Here is a 22413-nt window from a genome sequence, read left to right as displayed (position 1 = left end):
TCCCGTACGACCATCTCGCGAGTGTACTGTGAATATCAGGAATCCGGTAAAACACCAAATCTCCGACATCGCTGCGGCCGGAAAAAGATCCTGCAAGAACGGGCCCAACGACGACTGAAGAGAATGGTTCAACGTGACACAAATGCAACCCTTCCGCAAATTGCTGCAGATTTCAATGCTGGGTCGTCAACAAGTCAGCATGCGAACCGTTCAACGAAACATCATCGATATGGGCTTTCGCAACCGAAGGTCCTCTCATGTACCCTTGATGACTGTGCGACACAAAGCTTTACACTCGCCTGGGCCCGTCAACACCGACACTGCTCTGTTGATGACTGTTAACATGTTGTCTGGTCGAACGAGTCTCGCTTCAAATTGGATCGAGCTGATGTCGTGTGCAGGTATGGAGACAACCTAGTGAATCCATGGATCCTACATGGGCTGGTGGAGGATGGGACGCTTGATACGTCTAGATACGACTGACAGGTGATACGTACGTAAGCATCCTGCATGATCACTTGCATCCATTCGTGTCCATTGTGTATTACGACGGACGTGGGCAATTCCAGCAGGACAAAGCGACATCCCACACGTCCAGAACTGCTACAGAGTGAATCCAGGAACACTCTTCTGAGGTAAAACGCTTCCGCTGGCCGCCAAACTCCCCAGACGTGAACATTATTGAGCATATCTGGGATGCCTTGCAACGTGCTATTCAGAAGAGATTCCACCCTCTTGAACTCTTACGGATTTATGGACAGCCCTGCAGGATTCATGGTGTCAATTCCTTCCGGCACTACTTCAGACATTAGTCGAGCCCATGCCACGTCGTGTTGCGGCACTACCGCGTGCTCGCGGCGGCCCTACACGATATTAAGGAGGGGTACCAGTTTCTTCCAGACTTCAGAAAAATTCGTATACCTCCTACTCTCTTAAACATTTTTTTACTTGTAAATATTCTACATCTGCATCCTACATTTATACTCCGCAAGCCACTCAACGCTGTGTGGCGGAGGGCACTTTACGTGCCACTGTCATTACCTCACTTTTCTGTTCCAGTCGCGTATGGTTCGCGGGAAGAACGACTGCCGGAAAGCCTCCGTGCGCGCTCTAATCTCTCTAATTTTACGTTCGTGATCTCCTCGGGAGGTATAAGTAGGGGGAAGCAATATATTCGATACCTCATCCAGAAACGCACCCTCTCGAAACCTGGCGAGCAATCTACACCGCGATGCAGAGCGCCTCTCTTGCAGAGTCTGCCACTTGAGTTTGTTAAACATCTCCGTAACGCTATCACGGTTACCAAATAACCCTGTGACGAAACGCGCCGCTCTTCTTTGGATCTTCTCTATCTCCTCCGTCAAACCGATCTGGTACGGATCCCATACTGATGAGCAATACTCAAGTATAGGTCGAACGAGTGTTTTGTAAACCACCTCCTTTGTTCATGAACTACATTTTCTAAGGACTCTCCCAATGAATCTCAACCTGGCACTCGCCTTACCAACAATTAATTTTATATGATCATTCCATTTCAAATCGTTCCGTACGCATACTCCCAGATATTTTACAGAAGTAACTGCTACCCGTGTTTGTTCCGCTATCATATAATCATACAATAAAGGATCCTTCTTTCTATGTATTCGCAATACATTACATTTGTCTATGTTAAGGGTCAGTTGCCACTCCCTGCACCAAGTGCCTATCCGCTGCAGATCTTCCTGCATTTCGCTAGAATTTTCTAATGCTGCAACTTCTCTGTATACTACAGCATCATCCGCGAAAAGCCGCATGGAACTTCCGACACTATCTACTAGGTCATTAATATATATTGTGAAAAGCAATGGTCCCATAACACTCCCATATGGCACGCCAGAGTTTACTTTAACGTCTGTAGACGTCTCTCCATTGATAACAACATGCTGTGTTCTGTTTGCTAAAAACTCTTCAATCCAGTCACACAGCTGGTCTGATATTCCGTAGGCTCTTACTTTGTTTATCAGGAGACAGTGCGGAACTGTATCGAACGCCTTCCGGAAGTCAAGGAAAATGGCATCTACCTGGGAGCCTGTATCTGATATTTTCTGGGTCTCATGAACAAATAAAGCGAGTTGGGTCTCACACGATCGCTGTTTCTGGAATCCATGTTGATTCCTACAGAGTAGATTCTGGGTTTCCAGAAACGACATGATACGCGAGCAAAACACATGTTCTAAAATTCTACAGCAGATCGACGTCAGAGATATAGGTCTATAGTTTTGCGCATCTGCTCGACGACCCTTCTTGAAGACTGGGACTACCTGTGCTCTTTTCCAATCATTTGGAACCTTTCGTTCCTCTAGAGACTTGCGGTGCACGGCTGTTAGAAGGGGCGCAAGTTCTTTCGCGTACTCTGTGTAGAATCGAATTGGTATCCCGTCAGGTCCAGTGGACTTTCCTCTGTTGAGTGATTCCAGTTGCTTTTCTATTCCTTGGGCACTTATTTCGATGTCAGCCATTTTTTCGTTCGTGCGAGGATTCAGTGTGATACGTTATACATTGAAACTTCCTGGCAGATTAAAACTATGTACCAGACCGAGACTAGAACTCGGGACCTTTGCCTTTCGCTGGCAAGTGTTCTAGCGGCACCGTTTAATCAGCCAGGAAATTTCATATCAGCGCACGGTCCACTCGTGAGCGAAATTCTCATTCTGGAAACATCCCCCAGGCTGTGGCTAAGCCATGTCTCAGCAATATCCTTTCTTCCAGGAGCGCTAGTTCAGCGAGTTTCGCAAGAGAGCTTCTGTGAAGTTTGGAAAGAAGGCGATGAGGTACTGGCAGAATTAAAGCTGTGAGGGCGGGTCGTGAGTCTTGCTTGGGTAGCTCAGTCGGTAGAGCATTTGCCCTCGAAAGGCAAATGCCCCTAGTTCGAGTCTCGGTCCGGCACACAGTTTTAACCTTCCAGGAAGGTTCATTTGAGCGCACACTCCGCTGCAGAGTGAAAATTTCATTCTGGACCTTATACGTTGTACAGTCAGTTTATGGACGTATACATGTATGTATGTATGTATGTACTAGTGTGTCTATGTATCACATGTTCTCCTAAACCACTGGACCGATTTCAGCCAAACTTGGTACACATATCCCTTGTTGTCAGACAACAATGTCTGTGGGGGTAGGAACCACCTACCTGTCACAGTTCAGGAGATATGACATCATAAGCAAAAAGATGTGCTACTTACTATGTTCGCAATAAATTTCGCAGACAGGATCCACGTGTGCCGCTAAACGCACCTACAAAACTATGTCAGACGTCATAAACTGCTGCAGAGTGCGTGACGTTTAAATTTATTATTTCTTAGAAAATTATTGTATTCGCAAGATATTTGGTAGACGGTATCCACATACGCCGCTGAATCTACCTCCATAAATATATCATTGCACGATAGATAGTTCAAGAGATATAATGTAATAAACACTGAGAGCGTGAAAAAAATGTTGACTCTTGCATAAGTTTCAAACATTTATTCTCTACTAGTAGTCTAGGACACACTTACAGTCGAGTCGACTTAAGGAAATCTCTGACACCTGGCAGGCGCTTTTGACAGCTTTAAACTGCGAACCGGGAACGGCTATAGGTGAAAACAGTAACCGTCTATGACGAGGCATTACCATAAAGAGTTTACAAAAACTCGTTGTAGACACGCGAAGCAGCTGCGCACAGTTGCCTGGACATGTAACAAGAAATATTGTTTAGTATACAGTTCTAATTTAAATAAACATTACAGAGAATTTGTATTTTGCATTCTACGTTTCTTAATTTCGATACTATACTTATACATTTGTTCATAATGCATAATTCTTTGTACGACTGTGCCATAATTTAAAAGGTGTCATCACGAATACATGGAAACGAAATGTTCTAGATATTATATTACGCAGTTCAGTTTTTGTCTTCGTTTCTAACATAAAATTGAAAAAATATCGAGTTTGTCAGTTAGTATTAATCGTAAATTTAGGACGGTTCGTAGCCTGAACTTCGCATAAAAATAGTTTATTATTTATTACGAGATCAGTAAAGGTTTTTCTGAATGTACATAGCGTACGCTGAACAAACTCTGATGAGACAAGAAAGTGAACCGTTTCAACGATAATCTGCCGGAACTACTGGCAAAAAAAGTGCAAATACGATTAGCGAACCGACACAACGAAAAATGTCAGGAAACTCGTTATGCATTCCTTTCAGACAGATGGCAAAGCGCATCACGATTAACAAATGTCAATACTGAAACAAGAAAAAAGAATTATATCGTGAATAAAATCAAGCTTCCTTCAGACATTGCAACTTACGCTACCTACTGCAGCGCAATGCAAAGTAATCTAACTCGTATTTGAGATAACGGCGATACAGAACTAGGTTTTCATGATTTTCCTAAATCGGTTGAGACGAATTCTGGAATGGTTCCTTCGAAAGGTGACGGTTGATAGCCGTTCTCAATCTGAGCTTGCGCTCTAATGACCTCTCCTTTCTTTCGGTTTATGATAAGGACAATGAATAAATCAAATATCCTGCAATCGGGTTTTACCGTTTTACGCAGATAATACGTTATGAACAAAAATTTCCACTGTACAGTTTTGATATAACCTCCGCAGTACGACAGCAGCCGTCTTTGTGATTGACAGATGGAAGGGCCGGATAGTGATGGCGGTTATCGCTGAAACAAACAGTTCTCGCTTGTTGTTGTGGTCTTCAGCCCAGAGACCGGTTTGATGCAGCTCTCCATGCTAATCTATCCTGTGCAAGCTTCTTCGTCTCCCAGTACTGCAACCTACATCCTTCTGAATCTGCTTAGTGTATTCATCTCTTTGTCTTCCTCTACGAGTTTTACCCTCCACGTTGCCCTCCAGTACTAAACTGGTGATCCCTTGATGCCTCAGAACATGTCCTACCAACCGATACCTTCTTCTACGCAAATTGTGCCACAAATTCCTCTTCTCCTCAATTCTGTTCGGTACCGCCTCATTAGTTACGTGATCTACCCATCTAATCTTCAGCATTCTTCTGCAGCACCACATCTTGGAAAGCTTCTATTCTCTTCTTGTCTAAACTATTTGTCGTCCATGTTTAACTTCCATACATGGCTACACTCCACACAAATACTTTCAGAAAAGACTTCCTAACACTAAATCTATACTCGATGTTAACAAATTTCTGTTCCAGAAACGCTTTTATTGCCATAGCCAGTCTACATTTTATATCCTCTCTAGTTCGACCATCATCAGTTATTTTGCTCCCCAAAAAGCAAAACTCATTTACTACTTTAAGTGTCTCATTTCCTAATCTAATTCCCCCAGCATCACCAGATTTAATTCGACTACACTTCATTTTCCTCGTTCTTCTTTTGTTGATGTTGATCTTATATCCTCCTTTCAGGACACTGTCCATTCCGTTCAACTGCTCTTCCATGTCCTTTGCTGTCTCTGACAGAATTACAATGTCATCGGCAAAACTCAAAGTTTTTATTTTTTCTCCATGGATTTTAATTCCTGCTCCAAATTTTTCTTTTGTTACCTTTACTGTTTGCTCAATATACAGATTGAATACCATTGGTGATAGGCTACAACCCTGTCTCACTTCCTTCTCAACCACTGCTTCCCTTCCCTGCCCCTCGACTCTTATAACGGCCACCTGGTTTCTGTAACAAATTGCAAATAGCCTTTGGCTCCCTGTATTTGACCCCTGCCACGTTCAGAATTTGTAAGAGGGTACTCCAGTCAAAATTGTCAGAAGCTTTCACGAATAAAAATGCTATAAACGTAGGTTTGCCTATCCTTAATCTACTATACCTTCTAAGATAATTCGTAGAGTCAGTATTGGCTCACGTGTTCCAACATTTCTACGGAATCCAAACTGACATTCCCCAAGGTCGGCTTCTACCAGTTTTTCCAATCGTTTGTAAAGAATTCGTGTTATTATTTTTCAGCCGTGACTTATTAAACTGATAGTTCGGTAATTTTCACACCTGTCAACAACTGATTTCTTTGGGATTGGAATGATGTCGTTAGTTTTTCGACGTCCGTTTTTACCTGGGTGTTAAAACGGCTAGAAATAACCGGTTTCTGAAATAGCGATTTTCAGTTACGTATTCCTATTATTTCCTGTAATAAATGTAGAAACCGAATAAAGACTGAAAAATTTGATTCCTTCAGATTCAAGATACATCGTATCAAAATATTAAATGGACAAATAGAAGATGACTTACTTTGTCCACCATTCTCTGCTTTTCTAAAAAAATGATTCGTGGCTGAATACTACAAAAAATCCCCCGTAGAGTCCTATTGATTCTAATTTTTTTATACTCTGCTCAAAAACAGTGTTATAATCGACGATCGTGCCACTATCTGGGCATCACGGAAGGGTGAAAAATGAGGTTAAAAAAGTCTATTTTTCGTGTTGATTTGTCCGTTTTGAAAAGCTACAAGCAAATAAAGGCATATTATGTAAACTCAGGCAACAGATTAGCTGGGTTCTTTTTTTATTGTAAACTGTAAATGAGTTACTAAGTTTTAAGTTTTCTCCTTATATGATGTAAGTTTGTCGTGGCTCCTCCAGTTCTTCATTGTTTTTAAAGCAAATGGGTCATTGTGCTTCATTGCTGTCGCACTTCGCAAAATGCTTCCAGACTAGGGATGGTGCTATTTTGTTATGCAACCGAAGTCCGATGACAACAGTGAGAAAACTACATATAGACCTGATCAGATGGGACAATATTGCACACTTCATGTACAGTTGTACCATACAATAGGCCATGCCACATGGTAACAGGTAGGTTACTGTCTCGGGAATGCTATACCAATCCTGAGGCCACGTGTTTGTTGCTCGTTTCTTTCGGCATTGTTATTAAAGTAGCACTGATCATGTTTCCCATTTTACATAATAATGCAGTTTTACAAAACAATGAAAATTTTACGAATAAAAACTATTTGCTTTTTTTAAAAAAGGTTTATACAAATGTGTCATGTCTGTTCTTTCAGACATGTCTGAATGAACAGACCCCATGCATTCATATAATTGATTCGCCCACATGGGCAATGGACCCATCTTCATCTGTGCAGATGACCAAGTATGTCCGACCTCCTGTAGGAATCTCAGAGTAGCAAGCATGGAGGAAATGTACAGGGGCTGAGGATAGGTGGCACTAAGTGCGAATGTGGGTCAGCTGTGAGGCGTGCTGAGATAGTCCGTGCAAATGTGGCAACACTGTGTGCTGGATGGCGCAGTAATTAATACATCTGCCTAGTTGTAAGGTGGTAGCTTGAATGAATGTTAATTTCGCACCTTACATGAGATTTTATATGGCTTAACAAGTAGAAAGATATGTCACCTGGCATACTTCAGCGATAGTGAGCAGATTTGCCTATCAAAATGTACAGTACGTAATGCAGAGGCGTGACACTCGATTCGATTATATTAACACACCAAACCCAAATCCTGCATGTCAATGAGCGAAAGGTGAAAAAAGCTGCTGGAAGAAACGTTTTAGTTTGGGGACAGATGCGAGTTGCGCCATCACGGCCCGCATACAATGGAAGGATTCTGAGAGGGGTTGGTGACCCACAGCGAGAGAGAGACTACGAACGTGCCAGGCAATACAGCGAGGGGAACAGGTAGCGGTCCAGCGCTGCTTGCGACGGAGAAATTCTTTAGAAAACTGCGTTGGGGATTTTCCACATGGATACAAAGAGACCAGTGATGCAGTTGATCACGTGAAAGGCCCACGGCATGCTCGTGATGTACGCGTGTAACATTTAGGCGTCAGGAGCGGGCACAAAATGTCCGACTGGCTGAAATAAACTCGGAAGGAGAAAAAAGGGGCGATGTTGCCACGCTATTTAAAGGTAGGCCCTTTGCGATTGGCAGAGGTGGTTTCCGCAAGGTGAAAGGAACGCTCCCATGGGTCTGAAAAAGCAGTGACGTGAAGCACGAAAGGACACAGGTGGGGGACAGTTTGTTACGAAAGAGACAATACCGCGAATTTCGAGGACTCCTCTGAACCAGCGTCAAATGTAGAACAGGACGCATCACGCTCTGTACGACGCCAAAAGAGGAATTTTGTGTGACCACTGCGTTCATTTTGGCTGACATTCAGCTAGAAATTAGCTGAAGAGTCGTTGAGCTCCGATAGCGGAGAAACGAAAGAACCACGTAGTTAATTGTTCTTGCGAGAACTGAGAGGGCATTGAAGCATACGCGCTGCTCCATCTATGCATGTGTATATCGCCATATTTTACAGAGTAGGGATGAGTGCAAGTTTTCTCGCATAAAGAGAAACATAGGACAGTTTCAGGTGACAAAATCAGTAAATATTTTGATTAGCTTTTTATAGGATTTTTAGAGGGCGAGAGCAGCCATGCAGCCGACAGTACGTCACAGCTAAGAGTAAATGCTGCTGGCAGACGTACAAAATTATTGTATCACTAGCTTGCGTCCACTGTGAACTCGAGCAAACTAGAGTAATCTTTTGCTCATCTTGTCACAAAAACTAACCATTCTCTGTAGACTTGATTGTCATCCTAAATAGTACCAAACTTGGAACCGGAATCAGATGATTTGTCATAATGTCGGCCAACTTCACTGTCTAGAAGTAAGAAAAATTTTGTAGAGAATTTATTTAAATCTGATACTGTTGTGTTCAGTGTTATTTCTGCTAAACATGACGTAATGCGTTATATTGACAACTATCCTGAAATGGTCATGTCACAAGTTGTGTAAACTAGTGTGCTTCTTTGACAATAATAGAGAAATTAAACCAATTTTACAGCTAAACACCAATGTGCTTTGTCATAGAATAAGGGTCCACTCCTACCTTCAGTCATTTATTCTACTGACGCTAAGGCACTCACAGGGTGTTTTTGCTGCCGGTGCATACTCTGATTCCGCATAATGTCTAACTGATATTTTGGTTTTATCAGATTATTAGTAACAAGTAACACACACTTGTTAGCCTACAAGTGAGATCAAAGCAATACCGAAAAATATCCAGAACTAAAATACCGGTATCGGTTTTAAATAGTCTGTTTTTCCCATCCCTGGTGTCGGATGTCAGTGTTGCCGGCCAAAACTGCTGGCACTTGCGAAGCAGGCAGCACAGCGAGTACATCAAATTCGAGGAAGAACCGATCCACTGCCTGCTGGTTCATACCACTCTACCCCCTAAAGGTCAGTCGCAAAGCTACTTGTTTCGGGTAGTGATCACAATCGTACAAAATTTGAGGAAATGTCGTTTTTCGCGCATTAGACTGTAATTATTACTTATTTTTCGCTGCTGGATAGTCTCGGCTGTTATACTATTTTCGAGGGGTAGTTGACGTGCATGAACACAAGCCAACAACATGTCCAGCCATATGCGTATAGCTGGGAAACATGAAACTTACGACAAGTATTATTCCTTTTTTAAGCGTGACTGCTTGTCGTAAGTTTTGTATTTGCCGCCCTGTACTAGGATCTGGAGAGCCTGATGGTTTGTGCTCGTGCATGTCAAATACCGCTTGAAAATATGATGGGAAGTCGTCGACAGGTATATGAGTAACTCCAAGGCTACCTCAAGAACGTCTGCGGAGACCCTTGTTGTTCGTGTTGTATATTAACGAGCTTGCAGACAATGCTAACAGTAACTTGAAACTTTTCGCAAATCCTGCATTTATCTATGAAGAAAAACTGCGCAATCCCCGTCATTTGCTGATAAGATTGCAAAGTGCTGTAAAGACTAACAACTTGCTTTAAATGTTCACACGTCGAAAACTATGCACCTAGCGGGAGTCACAAACAACAAACAAATACCCGGGTATAACCATCAGTACAGAAAGAGGTGGCGCAGTGGTTAACACACTGGACTCGCATTCTGGAAGACGACGGTTCAATCCAGCGTCCGGCCATCATGATTTAGATTCTCCGTGGTTTACCTAAATCGCTTCAGGCAAATGCCAGGATGGTTCCTTTGACAGGGCACGGCCGACTTCCTTCCCCATCCTTCCCTAATCCAATGAGACCGATGACCTCGCTGTTTGTTCTCTTCCCCCAAATCAATCCAATCGATTAACCATCAGTAGGGAAATGAAATGAAACGGTTAGATGGGTTCAGTCGTTGATAAAGCAGACTTTAGTTTATTGAACGGATATTAGGGAAATGTAATTAGTCTACTAAGGATATTCCTTACAAAATACCCGTGCGACCCACCCTATACAATTGCTCCAGTGTGTTGGACTAATTGAACGTATACAAAGAAGGGCAGCACAGGTGATCATAGGTTGGTTTTATTCGTGGAAGAACGTCACGGAGGTTCTGAAGAAAGTGAACTAGCAGACGCTTGAAGATAGACACAAATTATCCAAAGAAAGCCTGCTTACAAAATGTCAAGATCTAAAACGAAACTTCCTGGAAGATTTAAACTGTGTGCCGGACCGGGACTCGAACTCGGGACCTTTGCCTTTCGCGGCAAGTGTTGTACCATCTGCGCTGCCCAAGCACGACTCACGAACCCGTCCTCACAGCTCAAATTCCGCCAGTACCTCGTCTTCTACCTTCCAAGCTTAACAGTAGCTCTTCTGCGAACCTTGCAGAACTAGCACTCCTGGAAGAAAGGGTATTGCGGAGACATGGCTTATCCACAGCCTAGGGGATGTTTCCAGAATGAGATTTTCACTCTGCTGCGGAGTGTGCGCTTATATGAAACTTCCTGGCAGATTAAAACTGTGAGGACGGGTCGTCAGTCGTGCTTGGGTACCTCACACGGAAGAGCACTTGTCCGCGAAAGGCAAAGGATCCGACTTCGAGTCTCGGTCCGGCACACAGTTTTGATCTGCCAGGAAGTTTCACATCAGCACACACTCCCCTGCAGAGTGAAAATCTCATTTTCAAGATCTAGGTTTAAATGAGTAATGAAGGAATACACACTATCTGATCATATTTATCCGGACATGCCTATGTAATGCGGAATCGGCCACTAGATGTCAAGAGAGTTGAACCCACCATTTTAATAGAAGGTGGGGAGTATTTTCTTGTCAGTAGAGAAACAGTAAAAGCAGAATGGGTCAATGAAGAGAGCTCAGTGTCTCAGAACTTGAACTAGTCGTCGAATGTTACCTGAGTAACAGTCTGCCCCGATAGCTGAATGGTCAGCGTGAGGGATTGCCATCCTACGGGCCCGGGTTCGATTCCCAGCTGGGTTGGGGATTTTCTCCGCTCAGGGACTGGGTGTTGTCTTCATCATCATTTCATCCCTATCCAGCGCGCAGGTCGCCCAATGTGGCGTCGACTGTAAGAAGACCTGCACCAAGGTGGCCGGACCATCCCCGTCTCCCGCCCAATGACGCCAAACGCTCATTTCCATTTACCTGAGTAACAAATCCGTCAGGGACATTTCAACCCTTCTACAGCTACCCAGTCGAATGTTGGACATGTGACTGCGAATTAGAAATGTGAAGAAACGACCACAGCTAAATCAATAGGAGGCAGACTTCATGTTCTGGTGGACAGGAACCATCGCGCATCGTGGAGGGTGTTTGTACAGAATTACATGAAATAAGCGGAAATGATCACTCGTGAGTTCAAGAGTCCTACCAGCAATCTAGCTAAGACAACGACTGTGTGTGGGGAGTTAAAAAGAATGCAGTACAATGGTAGAACAGCTTCTCAAAAGTCATGCATGTCTGCAGTCAGTGCTTAGCGACGCTTGAGGTGGCCTAAAGAGCGTCGTGACTGGACAGCTGATGACTGGAAAAAGAGTGATTTGGAATGATGGATCATGCTATATCCAGTGGCAATCCTACGGAAGGGTTTGGTTTGGCGAATGCCTGGAGAACGTTACCTACCATCATGTGTAGTGTCAACAACGGAGCACGGAGTAGACTGTGTTTTGGGTGTTATCTTCATAATGAGCTTAAGAGAACGCTAAATGCGCAAGGATATTAATACATTTTACAGCACTGTGTGCTGCATACAGCACAGGAACAGTTTGGAGACGATAACTGATTGTATCAGGATTATAATCCATTCTGTCATAAAGCACCATCAGTAAGGCAATGGTTTGTGGACAATATCATTCCTGAAATCGACTGACCTGCCCAGATTTCCGACGGAAACCCAGTGGAACACTAATGGGGTGAGCTGGAACGTCACCTTCGCTCCAAGCCCCAGCGTCAGACATCACTACTTTCTCCTCTTGAGAAAGCCTGGGCTGCCATTCCTCCACAGACATTCAGACACCTGACGAGAGCGTCCGTACCAGAATTCAAACTGTCATAAAGGCGAAGGGTGGACACAGCTCATATTAATGTCCACTAACAGGTGTCCGGATACTTTTGACCCTATAGCATACTGAAAGACCTTCACATCAGTCTCACAGGGCTCGCGAAGACAAGATTAGACTAGATAGAACACACGCAAAGGCGTTTAAACAATTATTCTTCATGTGCACCATACAGGAATTGACTGTGATGAAGCCCTAAAAAATACGAGGGTTGTTCGGAAAGTAAGGAACGATCGGGCGCGAAATGGAAACTACAGTGAAAATCAAAACTATTTTCTTTGCACATTTAGCTACACCTTCCAGGTACTTCTCTACATAGTCGCCGCTCCGACTTAGACATTTGTCGGAGCTTTATATCAAATTTCCAACACCATTGTCATAGAAGGCAGCCGCCTGTGGTTTCCGATAATTCTCTACACTGGTCTATAGCGGGTAGCCTGCGCCCAAGTGTTGCCTTTGTGTCCAGCATTTCATGTGAACAGAGATGATTCTCAGGACGAGCCAATTAAGGCTGTGTTGTGAGTGATCGAACACTTCTCATCGAAAAGGCTGCAGAAGCGTCTTCACTGCCCTTGCACAGTGCAGCGGAGAATTGCAATGAAGAAGGAAGTGCGTGGCAGTTGTGTTAGGTGGGCTGCATTCATTAAGGCGAAGCCTCTCAGTGGGCCCTCCTACTTGGCGTGAGACATTCTTGTTCTAGGCACCTTTACTTGCTCACAGTGCGCTCACAGCTGAAACGAGCATCTTGATGCAATCGACGGGCATATTAGAGACACTGCCCAAAACTCTGTGAAAAGACCTGTAGGATTTTCACAGTGGTTTCCATTTCGCAACTGATCGTTCCTCACTTTCCGAATAGCCCTCGTAAGTTGGCACAAAGGGACGTACCCTCTGCCATCCACTTCACAATGGTTTGCAGGGTATAGATGCAAATGTAGCTGTGAATAGTCAAAATTGCCCGACAGTGTCACTCAGAGAATTCCTGCAGTTGAGGGCACAATATATTTTGTTTTCATAAATCACAGAGGTGTTATAAGGAAGAGTAGAACCGAACCGAATGGCGCCTTTCCTGGTGCAGGGGACACTAACCGTGGCGTTGAAGGGTGCTGTCTCCGGCATCTCGCTGTGTTCGACGGCCAGCTCCGTGGGAGGAGTAGGCGAAGCCTCCTGTAGGCCCTCGCCCTCAGCGTCGATGCTGTTGGTCTCGACCTCGTCGTGGTCGTGGTCGTCGCTGGCAGGGTCTCTGTACCGCAGCAGGGCGGCGCTGTGCAGCTGTTGGGAGCCGCAGCCGGATACGGTGTTGGCCAGGACGCGGTACGTGCCATCTGCGTGCTCCGCACGGATCACCACGTCGGCGCGCTCCCCTGCGACCCAACCAGGAAACACAAATGCAGCTCACTCACTGTTGTGTACGCGTGTCACAATGCCGAGCCGAACATGTCACTGTGGGTAAGGGTGGTGTCTCGAGAAAGAATGTCAGAGCGTGTGTTTTGTATCAGTCTAATAAATATACTCCATCCTTAAATAAATTGTTCCAAAATAAATAAAGTACTCTGCTTCCTCTCTCCACTGGTCCAGCACTGGTCGAGTCCTTTTCCCACGAATCCCTGGGAGGAGGCGGCGGTCGGGTGACTTAGGTTAGTCCAAATGTCCTTTCTTTCGAACCATTTTCTTAGATTAGTATAGATACGCGAATTGACTTTTCTTTACCACCAAAATTCAAACTTGGTGCCAGTTTCTAGGAAGAGGTGGCGGTCAGGTGACTTAGGTTAGTGGGGGTAGCCCAAGTGACTTATCTTCCTGCGATTTTCTTAGGTTAGTAGAGGTGTGATGCATTATCCTGTTGGGGGGGGGGGGAGGGAGTGTGGCACTTTCCCGCCATCTTGGATAACGGTACTTTGGCTCAGAAACCGCCTTGGGGTTGGGTGACGTTGCGGCCGCCATCTTGGATGACGTAATCAACTGACGTCACGGCCGCCATCTTGAATGACATCATCAACTGACGTCAGTTGATTACGACATCGCCGCCATCTTGGGTAATGGTACTTTGGTGCAGAACTCGCCTCGCACCAATACTGTCTGAGACATCTACCGATTTGTTATTCACTTCAGTTGTGTCTCAAAAAACGTGTTTTTGGCAATTACATTTAACACACACATTGCGAAAACTGTCAAAATATAATTTAAGAAACAAAAACAAATTTGCAAACAACCCACTTAACCAAGCAAACATCATTAGTAATCAAGGCACTAGTTAGCAATTGAAGGTAACGATACATGTTTAACGTCCATATTTCATTTAATCGTTCGAGAAGCTTCCTAGGTGAAGACATTTATGTTATTACATTTTACCCTCTAGTGAGACAAGCTTAGCATATCAAGAACTGTTAGTGCTAAAAATAAAGTATGTTTAACAATATCAGACCGTTAGTACTAAATGTCGATTAAGGACGCATCAAAGCATAATAAAGAGATACAGAAGTGGGGAAGGGTTAACCACTCTGTTGATTCCCCTTCCCTGTAAACAATTATCTGCGGAAATCAACAACTCCCTTAATCCAAGGACACACTGCCACTGGAAACATGTTTCTTTTGGAGATGTTCCATGCGGTGTATTGCAACATGTGTCATACTTTGGTTCTTGTGTCTTTTCACAATGGGGGACAAACAGTTTCTTGTGGTGTATTCGCATCGTCTGCTGCTGTCTGTTTAAAGACAAGGAACTGTAATGATATGTCGTGCTGCATTATTAATACCAGAAGGTCCACGCGAACAAAAGAAAGGCGTCGTCGTCGTTGGACTAAGCCACACTATACGATAACAGGTAAGATAACTCAGTATGGGAGCTGGACAGTGATTCTACTGTTATCATGTATGTGCAGGCCATTTCTCCAGCAGTCACTGTCCACGTGTTGTTCGCAAGTCAAGTCCTGTTTCTGGAAGATTAACTGTATATGTTTTGTAGCGATGTGCTAACTCTCTTACAAACAGTACCTTTGGTTGGAAACATCAGAATTTTGGTATGAATTGGTCATTATTTCTAACAATGCCCTCGTTTTAAAACATAAACCACATCAGTGAATCTAAAAACGTGGTGGTGGCTCAGCAGGGTTTTATCTACCGCGGTATGGTATTTCTTATACGTACCGTACATTTTGTTGGATCTCGGCAAAACTGCAATGCTTATAAAATTTGCTGTGGCATCGCTAATAAGTCATGATTTCATTATTTCTACGAATTTATTCGTTCCTAGCGCAAAACCTATGACATAAAACACATATACGAACACACACACAGTAGTAATGTAATGGTGACTTAAGAATTATAACCAATTCGGATATTCTGGACACATACTGCTCTGGGATTGGCTGTCACTGTCATGAAATAGACAGAATGTGGTGTTGACGTTACGTCGATAACAATAGGTCACACTCACGTAATTGGATGAAGTAAGTAAAATTTGGGAAATATACAAAAAATGTGGAAAAATGAGAGTACTTAGTCTGTTTGGGGGTGGTCTCTGCTACCGCCTCGACTGACGAAAACCACATCTAATATTAAATAGTTATTAACAAATAGAACTCCAGTGACATGAATTAAAGAAATTGCAGTAATTTGTTACTAACAAATAGATACAATCTGAACCTCCCCCTATGCTGCACAGCTCCAGTATGAAGCTACCTACTCAACTGCCCCAGCTGTAAAAGATTAAAATGGGGTGGGGGTGCTTGAATCTGATTGGTCCAGTGGGTGGGGGGGGAGTGGAGGGGTGGGGTTGCCCTGGATGATCTTGAAAAATTGCTGGTGGTTTCTTGGGGAGAGGGGAATGAGGGGCGGGGGGGGGGGCGGGGGAGGGTGACATCTGTTGTTACACTACTGGCCATTAAAATTGCTACACCAGGAAGATGACGTGCTATAGACGCGAAATTTAACCGACAGGAAGAAGATGCTGTGATATGCAAATGATTAGCTTTTCAGAGCATTCACACAAGGGTGGCGCCGGTGGTGACACCTACAACGTGCTGACATGAGGAAAGTTTCCAACAGATTTCTCATACACAAACAGCAGTTGACCGGCGTTGCCTGGTGAAACGTTGTTGGGCTGCCTCGTGTAAGGAGGAGAAATGGCGTACCATCACGTTTCCGACTTTGATAAAGGTCGGATTGTAGCCCATCGCGATTGCGGTTTATCGTATCGCGACATTGCTGCTCGCGTTGGTCGAGATCCAATGACTGTTAGCAGGATATGGAATCTGTGGGTTCAGGAGGGTAATACGGAACGCCGTGCTGGATCCCAATGGCCTCGTATCACTAGCAGTCGAGATGACAGGCATCTTATCCGCATGGCTGTAAAGGATCGTGCAGCCACGCCTCGATCCCTGAGTCAACTGATGAGGACGTTTGTAAGACAACAACCATCTGCACGAACAGTTCGACGATGTTTGCAGCAGCATGGACTATCAGCTCGGAGACCATGGTTGCGGTAACCCTTGACGCTTCATCACAGACAGGAGTGCCTGCGATCGTGTACTCAACGATGAACCTGGGTGCACGAATGGCAAAACGATCTCTCACCAATTGAAAACGTCTGGTCAATGTTGGCCGAGCAAATGGCTCATCACAATACGCCAGTCACTACTCTTGATGAACTGTGATATCGTGTTGAAGGTGCATGGGCAGCTGCACCTGTACACGACATCCAAGCTCTGTTTGACTCAACGCCCAGGCGTAACAAGGCCGTTATTACGGCCAGAGGTGGTTGTTCTGGGTACTGATTTCTCAGGATCTACACACCCAAATTGCGTGAAAATGTAATCACATGTCAGTTCTAGTATAATATATTTGTCCAATGAATACCCGTTTATCATCTGCATTTCTTCCTGGTGTAGCAAATTTTAAGTAGTGTAGTTCTCACCCGTGTAAGGAAGTACTTATCAGTGACCTTGTGATCAGATCTGTATCTTAGCTCGTGGAAACCGTGCTAATCTACTCGAGTTCCGTTGCGACGAAGCTAACCGCTTTGTTTCTGTAGGGGTGTGGAGTGACCACGCGCCTGTAGACTGCTCTCAGTCGGCGAGTGCTTGTCCGCGTGGTAGCGTGTGAGACCTAGCTACGCTGTCGCCTTCGGCGGTGCTCTATTGGGTCTGTGTACAGGTGGAGGAGCGAGGCGACTCACCAGAGGCGAGCACGGCGGAGGTGGCGAGCTGCGGCCTGACGGGCGCGCCGTCCAGCGCTATGAGCAGCATGCGGTGGCCCTCGACGGTGACGTTGACCGGGCAGTGGCCGCCGCCGCCGGCGTTCACCACGCGGAACCGGTAGCGCCGGCCCGCCGACACCCAGAACGTGTGCAGCGGCAGGTCCCCGGAGCCCTGGTGACACGCACGTGTTGCTGTGTTAGGATGGTCAAGCAGCACTCCCCGTGCACGGACACAATATGGCAAGTGCCCCGTCAATTACAGTGGAACCTTATTAACGTGGATCATCGGTTCATCTGGACCGTTTTTCTTTAATACAGTAACTATCAGTATTTGTTACTTCCTACGTAACAGAGTCACTAAATTAAAATTCATTCAGTCACCACAAACAGATCCTGGAAAGGTGTCAGTCAACAAGTCGACATTTAAAGAAAAACTGGTTCAAATGGCTCTGAGCACTATGGGACTCAACTTCTAAGGTCATCAGTCCCCTAGAACTTAGAACTACTTAAACCTAACTAAACTAAGGACATCACACACATCCATGCCCGAGGCAGGATTCGAACCTGCGACCGTAGCGGTCGTGCCGATTCCAGACTGTAGCGCCTAGAACCGCTCGGCCACCCCGGCCGGCTGACATTTAAAGAAACAGTAATATCAGGAATTGAGTCCGCCTTGATGCATGTTATTCGTTTATTTCTTTACTATCCCAAACTAGTTTCGGCGACAAATATCACCAGCATCAGTGGTTTTTTTTTAAATACTAAAACATGAAGAAAATGGCATGATTGTAAAAACACAGTAAAACATTACATTTTTACAATTCGTCTTTTGAAATATAGTTGGTGACTGGTACCGATATGTGTATGACATAATCTGTCTTGTACATGAAACACATAACAGGATAGAAGAGCTACACAATAACATCAACACAGTACACCCACAAATCCACTTCACAATGGAAATAGAAAACAACAAGAAACTAAATTTCTTGGATCTTACAATCACAAGAAAGAACTACCAACATGAATTCTCCATCCACAGAAAACCCACATCCAGAACCACTGTTATCCACAGTTCATCCAACCACCGCCGGCCAGCGTTGCCGCGCGGTTCTAGGCGCTACAGTCTGGAGCCGAGCGACCGCTGCGGTCGCAGGTTCGAATCCTGCCTCGGGCATGGATGTGTGTGATGTCCTTAGGTTAGTTAGGTTTAATTAGTTCTAAGTTCTAGGGGACTGATGACCTCAGAAGTTAAGTCGCATAGTGCTCAGAGCCATTTCAACCATTTTGAACCATCCAACCATCCGACAGTGCATAAATATGCCAGTTTCACACACATGCTCCACAGGATAAACAGAACAACTCTTAAACCAGAAAACTACACACAGGAGCTAAATATAATCAAACAAATTGCTGTTGAAAACGACTACAAAACAGATATCATAAACAAACTCAACACCAAGGTAAAACGGAAACATGCAGTACACACAGACAACACAGCAGACCACACCACTTCAGAAAAAAAGAGAGATATGGTACACACTAACACACAATAACAAAATATCACATAGAATAGGAAACATATTGAAAAAGCAAGGGATCCCAATAACATTCAGAACAAACAATACAGTTCAGAAAAGACTAAGACCAGTCAGAAAAACCTGAGACAAATTCAGCAACGCTGGAATATATCAACTCACTTGCAACTCCTGTCAGGCCCACTACATAGGACAAACAAGCAGAAATTTCCGAACGAGGTACACAGAGCACATGAGAGCTCTAAAGAGTGACAGCACACATTCAACTTTTGCAGAACATCTAATGAACAAAAACCATAACCCCACTAATATCGAAAACGATCTACGCATTCTGAGAAACAGCAACAGTCTATACCGACAACTAACAATAGAAGAAAATTACTACATACAAAAGGCTATAGTCGAAGGGAAAAATGTAATAAATGAAAACACAACATCCTGCAACAACACACTCTTTACCGCTCTGAGAGAACTGACCAAGGACACAGAATAGAAAGCACACACACGCAAAAGAACCACTTCCACATTACACACAGAGACATAATAATGAACAGAAGTCGTCGTAATTCGCGCTACAGTTTTTCATAGCCTTTCTCGCCACATGCGATAAGCCTCTCGCGACACGCGAGAATAGCAAGATGGCGTAATATTCTGGATCAGAAACAAAGTGCAAAAGCTTTATTTTTCTGTGTGTAAAAGCAGCTACATACCATCCAACGAACGTGAGTACACGGATAGCTAAGCAACACCTCATTACACACCAAATAACTGGTTTCCACAACACCACCACAAACTCAAGTATATACTGCTAACATACGAAGTTCACCTTTTAATATTTGTTTACTAACAGCCGCTCACATGGTTTGCAGATGACATGATGTTCGCTAAGTAAAAAGACGGCAACAGAAAAAAAGAGCACAGAAAAATATGTCGCAAACAGCGCCAATAATTGCTTAAAACATGCTGTAACATACAATAAATAAGGTAGTATGAAAGTATCAATAGAAAACTATATTTCAAAAGACGAATTGTAAAAATGTAATAACGTTTTACTGTGTTTGTAGAGTCATGCCATTTTCTGCATGCTTTAGATTAAAACAACCACACTAATGATGGTGATATTTGTCGCTTAAACTAGTTTGGGATAATAAAGAAATAAACGAATAACAAGGTGTTTTGCATCAAGGCGGACTCAATTCCTGATACTACTGTTTTTCTATGCAAACACGGACCAAATGGAAGAGTTCCAAGATAATAATAATAAGTCGACATTTAGCTTTACTGTACCGTACTGCCACGTGTGTTGCGGCCGTAAGATGACGTCAAAGAGAAACAAGGTGGTAGTCTCCATGAGCAGGAGGTAACATGCACTGCGCAGGATAGATGAAGGAGAATTGTTCAAAAACATTGCTGCTGGATCTGGAATTGAATAATATGAAAATGATGTTCATGTATAAGTGCTGGAGACGTAAATCAGTGGCTGCAAAATGACAATGACCCTGGCTGCAGTTTGATTTTTCATGACGAAATCGAGCCATTTCGTGTCCTGCAGACAGTGACGGTAGTGTCATGGATTAGCTGACGAAGCTGGTACTGTCTGAAGACATTGTGATACGCACAGAGTCAACAATGCAGCTGGACAAAATAATGGTTCACGTGGAATGCCAGGCAGTAACAACGTTCGGCCGAACTACTGCAGGTGAAACGCCTGCATAAAGATGTCGCACATAAATGATGTACGAATCTGGCTCATAAGAAAATTACCGATTTTTCAGTGTAGGAACACACGATTATTTCAATATCTGATCAATGTTTGTGTGAAAATTAAGTATAATTTTTGTGCCGTTACGTGAAAGTAAATATATCGTGTATGTTTATCACATATCATTCTAATTTCTTCTGACTTCCTGGATTATCTGAATGACCTATCGTCCCACCCTAATCCGGATCAACGAGGTTCCACTACAATCAACAAACAGGCATTAGACAGAGGGGAAACAAAGAATAATACTGTTCTTTATTCTCATATACCCATTCAACAAATAAAAGAAATTTCAATAAAGTAAAATGCACTTTTTATTAAATAGTCACTACAATACGTAAGTTCTTAACTCTTGAACACTAAAACGGGGAAAACATGACATTGCTACCAAACCATTGTAAATTTTGCTACTCCAGTTTTATTAAAAGGAAATCATATTATAGGTTATGCACTCTTTAGTTAAAATTATTAGATCAGCGGTGGCATGTTACATACCAAATGAAGTGCAAAAGGTCCTGTTTTATACCCTGCTCAAATCGTTAATTTTATGTGGATTTCGTAATCCAGGGTTACGTAACATAACACAATATTTTATTAAATAATAGTAGTCAGTTTAACGTTATTCTCCCTCCACGAACCATGGAATTTGAGATGGAATGGTGATTTGCTTACTTCAACGATGCAGATATCCATACTATAAGTGAAAACACACCTGCAGATTCTCTTCGATGTTCTGAAGGTAGCAGGAATAAAAGAAGGGGAATGAAAGGTTATCTGCAACGTGTACAGAAACTGGGACACTGTTTATGAATCGAAGGATGTGGAAAGGAATTAACAGTTGAGAAGGTGGTGGGAAAGGGTTTTAGCCTATACCCGATCTTATTCAGCTCATATATCGAGAAAGCTGTGAAGGAAACAAATAGCAAATTTGGAAATGGAGTTAAAATTCAGGAAGGAGAAATAAAATCCAAGATTAGCGAAGACATTTTAATTCTGTCGTACACGGCAAAGGATTTGGAAGAGCAGTTTAACGGGATGGATATTATCCTGAAAAAGGTTAAAGGTGAACATCAACAAAAATAAAGGAAGGATAATGAAAGGTAGTATATTAAATGCTTCGATTATGCTTAGCGGAATCAAATCAGGCGACACTGGCCGAATTTGGTTAGGAAATGAGACAGTTAAAGCAGTAAATGAGTTTTTCTATTTCGGCAGCACCATACGTGATGAAGGTCGAATTGTAGTGGAAATAAAATGCCGTCTGGCAATGGCAAGAAATGCAATTGCGAAAAGTGAAATTTGTTAAAATAGAATATAAACTTAAGTGCTAGAAAGTGAAGGTATTTGTCTGGAGTGTAGCCTTGTACGGAAGTGGGCCATAAACAGTTTGGACAAGAAGAGGATAGAAGCTTTTGAGATGTGGTACTACAGAAGAATCCTGAAGATTAGATGGCTGGATTGAATAATTAATGAGGAACTGAATCGAACAGGGAAGAAAATTATGGTACAATTTGACCAAAAGAAGATATCGGTTAAGCCGTCAAGGAATCATCAGTGTTTGGTAACGAAGGGAATAAAGATTAAATATTTTTTCCTACTATGCGTAATATTCTTCCAGTCAGTAAATA

General features: G+C 43.5%; 1 protein-coding gene across 2 annotated transcripts in view; it reads right to left on the bottom strand.

Annotated features, from left to right (window-relative positions):
* The window catches only part of LOC124605808 (laccase-6-like), a 422826-nt gene that overhangs the window by 78025 nt on the left and 322388 nt on the right, over positions 1-22413 (bottom strand). For both annotated transcript variants that reach the window (XM_047137715.1, XM_047137716.1), the window contains exons 6-7: positions 17465-17657; positions 13378-13652 (exon numbers count right to left, since the gene is read on the bottom strand). In XM_047137715.1, coding sequence (XP_046993671.1) covers positions 13378-13652; positions 17465-17657 — 468 coding nt within the window. The remainder of the gene's footprint in view (positions 1-13377; positions 13653-17464; positions 17658-22413) is intronic.

The sequence above is a fragment of the Schistocerca americana genome, chromosome 3, assembly GCF_021461395.2.
Source record: "Schistocerca americana isolate TAMUIC-IGC-003095 chromosome 3, iqSchAmer2.1, whole genome shotgun sequence".
NCBI classification, from domain to species: domain Eukaryota; kingdom Metazoa; phylum Arthropoda; class Insecta; order Orthoptera; family Acrididae; genus Schistocerca; species Schistocerca americana.
This window is presented reverse-complemented; position numbering and strand designations above follow the sequence as displayed.